The 10,572-nt window shown below is 43.7% G+C and overlaps 1 protein-coding gene across 1 annotated transcript in view; it reads right to left on the bottom strand.

The window, feature by feature from the left end:
- Positions 1–10,572, bottom strand: part of PTCD3 (pentatricopeptide repeat domain 3) — a 141,918-nt gene that overhangs the window by 84,464 nt on the left and 46,882 nt on the right. The window contains exons 11-12 of the mRNA XM_077477980.1: positions 9,698–9,758; positions 5,031–5,113 (exon numbers count right to left, since the gene is read on the bottom strand). Of these exons, the coding sequence (XP_077334106.1) occupies positions 5,031–5,113; positions 9,698–9,758 (144 nt within the window). The remainder of the gene's footprint in view (positions 1–5,030; positions 5,114–9,697; positions 9,759–10,572) is intronic.

A 10,572-nucleotide genomic window follows, 5' to 3' on the forward strand; every position in this document is an offset into this window, starting at 1 on the left:
CATGGGCACAGCGCTATCCGCAGGTGACCCGGTTGCAATAGCCTGAATTTCAGGGGGGAACAAACACCAGCTTCTGAAGCCATGCTAACCATACCCTGTCTGCCATCTGCAAGGGGACTTAGGACAGTGAAGGTCCCACCCTCCTGCTGCCACCGCATGGGGGGGGGGGGTAGGGGTACCTAGCGCCAGACTCTCCACCCTGGGACATTCTGTGAATGTTACTAGCCGTGCCTGTAGTCCCCAGGAGGTTACCCAGTTGCAAAGTGAAGAAACTGTCGGCAGCAGCTGTATAGGATAGCAGTGAAACGTTCTGCAGAGCTTGCACCAACGTTCAGGGAAGAGCCATCCAGCGTCCTGCATACACAGTGGACACAGGAAACAGCATGTGAGAGCACATGTGAGGCGGTCACAAGAGAACTGCGGTGAAAAGAGCGCTCAGACTTCAAGAAAATGGCCACCAATGCAACTAATAGGAAAATCCTATAGAAGTTGGCTGCTGAGGCTCACAAGGGGAACCTGCTTCGCCCACAGCCAAGTTGGCTACCGGACAGCACCATGCGGTGAAAGGAAAATCACAGAACAGTACTGCCTGCCAACAGTCAGAACACCTCCACAGACACCTTTTGGGACCCCCCAGACCGGGACCAGGACCACGCTAGCCGCACAGAGCCCCCTACAGGTGATAAATCCAGCGAATCCAACACACACACCGCCCGCAGCACATGCATCCACCCCCCCAAGGAGGGGAGATAGGGACGTGGGAGAGAAGAGAAGGAGGTGAGGTGGCCCCCAAATCAACCTCCGAGGGAATGCCCAGCTGCTCACCCCACCGAAGCAGGGAGAGTCGTACTTACCAGTCCTGAAGAGCTGGGAGACATTCCATCACAGACCTACTCCTGCGCAGTTATAGGGTAGCTGCTGGCCCGGTATACTGTGATCCAGACATCAGTAGCCCGGTCATATGTATACCCCGGAGCATTAAGGCTCACCGACCACCTCTGGAGCTGAGGTATGTCATGGTCTGCCGAGCCTTTGCTGCGGCCTGCACACGCTCGATGGCCGGACTGGGGGGGACTACAAGGATAACTTAACCAGCCTGTCACCCAGCCGGCAGTTGATAGATGATCTAAGGATCTTTCCTCTTGCGCAAAAAAACATCAAACCTGCATCACAAAAATGGACCAAAGGGCCCGCAGGGATTCCTAGGTCATTCTCCTTACTAGGCAAAATAAAACGGAGTTCTGCCTGGGAGCAGCGAGGGTTGTTAGCACAGGGTCCGCCCCCCCGGGGCGGGACTGAAGTTCAGTGTATTGTGTTACAATTGTTTGCCTAGTTCTCCTAATGGCAGGCTAACAAACCATTTAGTTACAGAGAGGAGCTGTGTCGATCGGTGAATACAAGACAAATACACTCTTGAATTAAAAAATAAATAAATAAATAGGTAACGTTAGCCCAATATTTTTTATATAATATGAAAGATGATGGCACACCGAGTGAATTGATACCCAACATATCATGCTTTAAAATTGCGGACGCTCGTAGAATGACAACAAACTACGATACTTAAAAATCTCCATAAGCAATGCTTTAAATTTTTTTTACAGGTTATCTGTTTAGAGTTACAGAGGAGGTCTAGTGCTGGAATTATTGCTCTTGCTCTAATGATCGCAGCGGCGATACCTCACATGTGTGGTTTAAGCACTGTTATATATGTGGGTGCGACTTGCTTCTGCGTGCAAGCTGAGGGATGGGGTGTGTTACATTTTGTTTTCTTGTTTATTTTACTTTAAAAGGTTTACACTGTCCCTTTAAAAATATATTTTTTTGATCACTTTTATTCCTATTACAAGCAATGTAAACATCCCTTGTAACAGTAATAAGCAGGACAGGGCCTCTAATGTGAGATCTGGGGTCAAAAAGACCTCAGATCTCACATTTACACTTAAAGCAGAGTTCCACCCAAAAATTGCATTTTCGCTTTTTCCTCACCCCCTCCAGTGTCACATTTGGCACCTTTTCGGGGGAGGACACAGATACAAGTATAATCCGGGTATTTGCTCACATTTCCAGACATAGATCACTGCAGTATCCGCAGCCATCTACGCCATGTCTGGCCCCTCCTCCCCCCACTGTTTTCTAAGAGACACACAGGTCCTAGAAGCAGGGCCCAGTGAACTTGCGCATGCGCAGTAGAGAACCAGAGACTGAAAAGCCGGCAGACAGATTGGCTTCGGGTGAGGACATCGCAGGCGTCCTGGGCAGGTAAGTGTCCATATATTAAAAATCAGCAGCTGAGGGCAGAAGATACTTGTAAAAAAAAAAAAAAAAAAATGGTATCGGTGCATCCCTAGCGTTTTTGGTTTGTGGTGCTTACATGCAGTGAAGATCCCCTTTAACAATGAGATGGAAGATCTACCAGAAAAGACCACTTTTTTGTGAATACATTTGCAGACTAGTTAGAGCTCGCCAATGATTTTTTGGAGAGGTGACATTTTTTTCTGGATTTAAACAAATCATCATAAATTGCTCATTCTATTCATAAATGGGGAATGTCTTAAATGGGGAATGTACATGGCGAGATGGAGGAGAGTCAAGTGTGACAGTGCCACTTGTTATGTGCCCGAGATAGAGCTAGAATCAGATGCAGAGACCGGTGTTAAAAATCAGGTCCTGTTCAGGTGCAAAGGAATTCAGATGCAGAGTGCTGTGTGGGCCTTCGACAGAGCGAATGTTAGCCTGAGTTTTTGCTGTAGCTACCATTTGCTTGGTTTCCACCACTGCTACTGGTGAGGGTGTTCTTCTGTGCGGGCACCTGTGCACCACATTAAATACTCTGGGCAGAAGGAGCAATAAAGAGTTCAGCTTTTGTGATGAAACTATTGGTCATCTACATGACACCAAGCTCTGAGTTGTTGAAATTTAGTGCAAAGTTTGGAATCTTTACTCTGTAAAGTATATATATTACATAAACATTTACTTTTTACAGTAACCCTATCTTATCTGTCCATGTTGATGGTCCCTATATAGAGCCCCAGCTTCGCCAATCATGGTGGATATGCCCCTGAGGGGTCTTCAGGGCCTGGGTTCCACAGGGAACCCAAACCACGTCCTGTATAGGACCCTGTGTCCAACTACACATGCTGCACAAATTGCTGAGGTGAGTGCCCATGCGGGATCCAATGACCAAATCTTCCATTGTTGCATTAGCAGGCAATGAATAGCTGATTGAAGAACCCAAAAAGAAAATATAAAAAGTAGTTGAGCCAAAAGTAATTTCTCCATAAACAAGAAGAGGTCTACCACTAAGACAGGAGCAAAAAACTGAAGACTCACAGAATGGGGTAGAGTTATAGAGGGGCAGGTCCTCAAAACCTTTCCATTACTTGAAGGTACCAGCCTAAGGCCTTAGGCCTTATTTAGGTCTGTGTGAAGAGCCATCTTCAGCCACACAGAATGCACAGGTATCCTGTACAGGCAGCCTGTTAAAATCAATGACAGGCGGCTGGCTGCATGGACCTCCATGCACATCCCAGGGAGCACATCCGTACAAGTCCAAATGCACTAATCAGAATGCGTTTGTGTCCCGATTCATGCAGCGTGCTCATTGAGGTCGGTACAGCTAGCTGCCCGTCATTGATTTGACCAGGCTGCCAGGTTCATGAAACCCTGGGGACAGCACAGTATGGGAGGCAAGTATTGCAGTAAGAACTGATTATTTAACCACTTACCAACCAGCCACTGTATATATACGGCGGCAGGTTGACTCGATTGCACAAATTGCCATATCCATACGGCGGTCCGTGCATGTAACACACTGGACGCGTGCCCACGGCTCGATTTCTTCCGGCGACCCACGATTGCAGTACAGAGGCAAAATGGGGATCTACCCATGTAAACAAGAATCCCCGTTCTGACAGGAGGCATCATGGAGATCTGCTGTTCCCAGTGATCGGGAACAGTGATCGGGAACAGTGATCTCTGTGGTGTTTCTAGTGAGCCCAGCCACCACACAGTGAGAACATGCTGGGGGAACACATTCAACCCCTTCACCCCCTCCTAGTGTTAACCCCTTCCCTGCCAGTGTAATTTATACATTGATCAGTGCTTTTTCTTTCTTTTTTAGCACTGATCAATGTAATAATGTCACTGGTCCCCAAAAAGTGTCACTTAGGGTCAGATTTGTCTGCCAAATGATGCAGTCCCGCTAAAAATCGCAGACTGCCGCCATTACGAGTAAAAACATATAAAAAAAATAAAAGAAAAGTAAAATAAAAATGTCCATAAATCTTTCCCATAGTTTGAAGACAAGATAACTTTTGCGCAAACCAAGCAACATATTCTTGTTGCGCTTTTTTTTAACAAAAATATGTAGAAGAATATATATTGACCTGAACTTATGAATAAATTAGTTTCTTTTGGATATGTTTTATAAAAGTATTAAATATTGTTTTTTTCAAATTTGTTGATTAGAACACAAAAAATAAAAACCGCAGAGGTGACCAAATACCATGAAAAGAAAGCTCTATTTGTGGGAAAAAAATTAATAAAAAAAAAGGGGACATCAAATTTTGTTTGGGTACAGCATAGCATTACCGCGCAATTGTCAGACAAAGTGCTGAAGTCTGGGCTAAAGGGGTTAATTTTCTTCCCCAACAACTGCTTTGTTTTTCTTTACTTCTAAAGGTTGGTACTGGACTTTATTCTGTGCAATTCCCCTAAAGAAAAAGCACATGAACTTCTATAGAAGCAGAATTCTGTTGGTTACAGAATCCTAAAATTCTGTAACCAACTTCTCCTCTTTTTCATGCATCACCAACTGAATCCAAACTACCAAGTCAAGTTTGACTCTCATTGGAGACTGGGTAATATTTATTACTGGATTTTTTTTAATGTCAGGTATGGTGTGTGTGATTGTCAGGAATGAAAGTGCTCCTGCGTTACTTGCACCATATACCATTCATTAGCACAACAAGTCCACAATACAATAGACCAGGATTACCATGAAGACACAAGGCAACAACTTGTCTTACCACGATCAAAGCCCACTTCTCTCTGCTGTCTTGTTTAACTCTTGGAACGGCAGTGATGAGAGCATTGAACGTGTGTACGTCTCCTGTTCAGAGAAAAGGAAGATCTATTAAACTTTTCCCCACAAAACAATGTTCTCAATAGCTACATGTATTGGAAAAACAGCCTGCTTCCTGCTTGGCTTTATGAGAAACATTTCTAACAACTGAGGGTCTAGTCACACTTGTATGCTAAAACAGTCAGTTTTAGCATGCTAGGTTTCAATTCTGGGGGGGGGGGGGGGGGGGGGATATGGTGCAACTGAGCATGCTAGCCAATCAGCTTCTAACTTCAGCTTGCTCAATTAAGCCTTGACAAAAAAGAAACAAAAAACACCAGAAGCTGGATTGGTCTCTTTGCAGAACCGCACCAGATTGTGCACTCTCCAGTTTTAGTAAAATCAACCACTAAATATCCAGATGCTAAAATGGCAATGAAGGAACTCTATGTATAGAAAGCACTGACCACAATTCAATTATCCGGTTACATTTGAAGATATAAAAAGCAGAGTGCAGGGAGATGTCAGCAACTAGGCGTACTTTATTACAGTGAGGGAAAAAAGTATTTGATCCCCTGCCCACTGACAAAGAAATGATTAATCTATTTGTGGTTTGCAGTGGCGGCTGGTGCTCTTTTTTTTTTTTTTGGGAGGGGGGGGGGGGGGGGTGCGTCAAAAAAAAAACAAAAAAAAAAAAAAAACACCCGACCCCCCCCACCCCTTCAAACCCCCAACATCCCCCCCTCGCTATTACCCCTTACAGGCAACGGGCAGCTTCCCCCTGCGTCTCCACCTCGGGGGCCCCCTTTCCCCTGCCAATACGTTTGTTTCTTCTCTTGGCCAATCGGGTCTTAAGACCTGCTTCCTGATTGGCCGAGAGGAGAAGCAGGAAGACCATAGTGAATATTAATTTGCTATTGTCACATAACTGGGTGGGCTCAGGGCATGGGCTCTAATCATGTGCTAAAAAATTTAAAACATTGAAATTCATGCGTCCGGTGCCCTGCATGTAGATTAGGGGTGGGGCGCATGGATTGGGGGGGGCGTGCCCCTAATGGAGCGCCCACCAGTGGTTGTTTGATATTGCATCCCTCTCAAGCTCCTCACCCAACCTTTTGGTGTCTGGGACATCTGGGTCAAATTCTGTTATTAACATTTCAGCACGACATTTTTGTCTGGCTGATCCCATGTTCTGGAACAAAGCTCTCTCATGGACAACTTTCAGTTTCCCCTCCATGGGAATTCCTCCCAGGTTATGTTGGCGGACTCTTGAGAAGGACAGTACCCAATTTTCTCCACTCAAGGTCACTGGAATGCTCCTCTTCACTACTGTAAATATAAATTAAAGCACCCGCTTACATGTACTTTAACCTCCCTGGCGGTATGATTATGTCAGATTTTTGCACAAAGCGGTACAATCGTTTTGCATAGAAATTTGGCGTTTTATATCGTAGGCTTGTAATTCTTAGGAATAACTCACTTACAGTGCCTTGCGAAAGTATTCGGCCCCCTTGAACTTTTCAACCTTTTGCCACATTTCAGGCTTCAAACAAAGATATAAAATTTTTATTTTTTGTGAAGAATCACCAACAAAGTGGGACACAATTGTGAAGTGGAACGAAATCTATTGGATTTTTGAAACTTTAACTAATAAAAAAATGAAAAGTGGGGCGTGCAAAATTATTCGGCCCCCTTGCGTTAATACTTTGTAGAGCCACCTTTTGCTGCGATTACAGCTGCAAGTCGCTTGGGGTATGTCTCTACCAGTTTTGCACATCGAGAGACTGAAATTCTTGCCCATTCTTCCTTGCAAAACAGCTCGAGCTCAGTGAGGTTGGATGGAGAGCGTTTGTGAACAGCAGTTTTCAGCTCTTTTAACAGATTCTCGATTGGATTCAGGTCTGGACTTTGACTTGGCCATTCTAACACCTGGATACGTTTATTTGTGAACCATTCCTTTGTAGATTTTGCTGTATGTTTGGGATCATTGTCTTGTTGGAAGATAAATCTCCGTCCCAGTTTCAGGTCTTTTGCAGATTCCAACAGGTTTTTATCCAGAATGATCCTGTATTTGGCTGCATCCATCTTCCCCTCAATTTTAACCATCTTCCCTGTCCCTGCTGAAGAAAAGCAGGCCCAAACCATGATGCTGCCACCACCATGTTTGACAGTGGGGATGGTGTGTTGAGGGTGATGAGCTGTGTTGCTTTTACGCCAAACATATCGTTTTGCATTGTGGGCAAAAAGTTCAATTTTGGTTTCATCTGACCAGAGCACCTTCTTCCACATGTTTGGTGTGTCTCCCAGGTGGCTTGTGGCAAACTTTAGACGAGACTTTTTATGGATATCTTTGAGAAATGGCTTTCTTGCCACTCTTCCATAAAGGCCAGATTTGTGCAGTGTACGACTGATTGTTGTCCTATGTACAGACTCTCCCACCTCAGCTGTAGTTCTCTGCAGTTCATCCAGAGTGATCATGGGCCTCTTGGCTGCATCTCTTATCAGTCTTCTCCTTGTCTGAGCTGAAAGTTTAGAGGGACGGCCAAGGTCTTGGTAGATTTGCAGTGGTCTGATACTCCTTCCATTTCAAAATGATCGCTTGCACAGTGCTCCTTGGGATGTTTAAAGCTTGGGAAATCTTTTTGTATCCAAATCCGGCTTTAAACTTCTCCACAACAGTATTACGGACCTGCCTGGTGTGTTCCTTGGTCTTCATGATGCTCTCTGCGCTTTCAACAGAACCCTGAGACTATCACAGAGCAGGTGCATTTATACAGAGACTTGATTACACACAGGTGGATTCTATTTAATCGCCATCAGTCATTTAGGACAACATTGGATCATTCAGAGATCCTCGCTGAACTTCTGGATTGAGTTTGCTGCACTGAAAGTAAAGGGGCCGAATAATTTTGCACGCACCACTTTTCAGTTTTTTTCTTTGCTAAAAAAGTTAAAATTATCCAATAGATTTCGTTCCACTTCACAATTGTGTCCCACTTGTTGGTGATTCTTCACAAAAAATTAAAAATTGTATATCTTTATGTTTGAAGCCTGAAATGTGGCAAAAGGTTGAAGAGTTCAAGGGGGGCCGAATACTTTCGCAAGGCACTGTAAATCTGTCCAAACCAGAGGCTAGTAGACATCCCGAGTATGATAAAGTTTGAAACATGAAATCATAAAATATAATATAATAATTATAACAAATAAAAAGTATTAAATAATGTAATCAAATCAAAAACACTAAAATTTGCTCAGTTGCTGAATGGTCGCTGTCATTACTTTACAGTGTTTGATGACTAATATCCCCACAAATCACTATCACTCAAATCTGCAAGTGATTCTAAATTATTATTGCCGTTTTCTAGCTGGTCTAAAACCACTTTTTGATTGCTATGGAGTTTCCAGGCAGAAAGAATATAATATAATATAATATAATATAATATAATATAATATATATATATATATATATATATATATATATATATATATATATATCTGTATGTGGGGTACTGGATAAAGCACTGGGGGGACAAAAGGGATGTGAAATAATTTGATTCACTTTCTGAATTTGGCGCCGGGCTCCTTTTCCACCCATCGTGATGCTCTCAGGGAACGTAGCCCGACACTGATAGATCGAGCGGAGACACAGCTCGCACACACACAGCAGGGAGACATCACGGGATCCTCGGGACATGGTAAGCAAGCTGTACATGGATGTGGCTCAGGGTTACAGCTTTTGGTAATGGGAATTCACCCCGAGTCTCACTCGGGAATACCGCTAGAGAGGTTAATTAGAGAGTATCAGCCACAGCAAGAAGCAGAGTCATCAGGTCACAGGATGCAGCAGGAGGACAGGTAAAAGAAGGAAAGGCCCAGGATCCACAGACAGCTGCTGCAGCACAGCCTCAGCTCAAAGCCAGTATGTACAGGCAGCTGGCAAAGCAGCACAAGCTACACTCCAGACTGGAGGTAGGAAGCTCAGGGGGGAGAGGCAAAGTGCACAGCTATACCAAGCTGGCTGCAGTGTAAGGAAAAACTGCAATGTGTCTCCATACATCTAGCCCCTTTCTCAAGCCTTAGAATAGAGTCACTCACTTGGAACCTCTTCCATTCTGAAAACATCTTGTACTCTTTTCACTGAATACAAGATGGTGAGGTCCCTCACTTCTCTCTGGCTTCTTCCAGGTAGCAGGTTTTCAGCTGTCTTGAGTGGGTGATGCAGGATGACATAACTCCCATGCATGCACAGGCATTTATTCATGCTGGCTCAGAGGAACTGTGCGAAGAATATATCCTGAGCTATGCATGCACAGCTCAATAATCATCCTAAAAAAAGACTCAGAACAGGCAGGTAAGTTTGTCTTATTGCAGAATAGACATGGCATGTCTCCTTTACAATAAGGAACCTGCCTGTTCACTTTCTAAAAAATCTTTACACTTTCCTTCAACGTTAACTAGGTAGTTCTTTCTACTAAATACTTTGACCTGTGCCACTATCAAATACAATCTGAGATTAGTGTGCCTAATGCTTTGTAATTGGGAACTGTATTCCGAATATAAAAGATGCTCAACTGCTGCAGTTCTATTCAAATCTGAGTTTATTTTCGAGTTCCAACTGCTATAAATACTCACCGGTTAGCCTGTTATTGAGAAGGTCTGTGTACATGTCAAATGCCTTTGTGAAGGCTGAATGCTGAAAAGATCAAATACAAAAAATGTTAAACACTTGACCTTTGAAAGATTTACCCCCCTTCCTGACCAGGCCATTTTTTGCGATATGGCACTGTTACTTTAACTGGCAATTGCGCAATCGTGCAACCATGTACCAAATAAAATGTATGTCTTTTTTCCCCAGAAATAGATTTCTTTTGGTGGTATTTGATTACCTCTGTATTTTTATTTTTTGTGCTATAAAACAAAAAAAAAAGACGGACAATTTAAAAAAAAAAAAAAAAAAAAAAAAAAAAAAAAAAAAAAAAACAACCACACCTCAATGTTTTACTTTCTGCTATAAAACATATCCAAAAAAACAAAACAAAAAACACACACACACACAGACACACCAACAACTAAGCGTATATTAATTGGTTTGCATTATAGCATTTACAAACTGGGATATTTTGATTTTTTTACTAGTAATGGCGGCGATCAGCGACTTATAGCGGGGCTGCAATATTGCGGCGAACAGTCATACACTGACACTTTTTGGGGACCAGTGACACTAATACAGTGATCAGTGCTACAAACACACTGTGCACCGATGATACTAGCTGGGAAGGGGTTAACATTAGGGACGATCAAAGGGTTAACGGTGTTCCTAGTCTTAGCTTTTGCGTACAGAGAGAGGTGCTTTTATTAGGGGAAGACCTAGATCCATGGCCCTGCTTTGCAGAGACACAGGACCCATGCCTTCGCTTCTGTCAGAACAGTGATCTGTCTTGTTTACATAGGCAGACCGCCATTCTGCCTTTGTGCTGAATGATCGGCAGGTGCCGGCGGACATGAAG

Source organism: Lithobates pipiens, unplaced genomic scaffold (assembly GCF_037356315.1).
Source record: "Lithobates pipiens isolate NorthernLeopardFrog02 unplaced genomic scaffold, aLitPip1_a1.2 Scaffold_13, whole genome shotgun sequence".
NCBI lineage: Eukaryota > Metazoa > Chordata > Amphibia > Anura > Ranidae > Lithobates > Lithobates pipiens.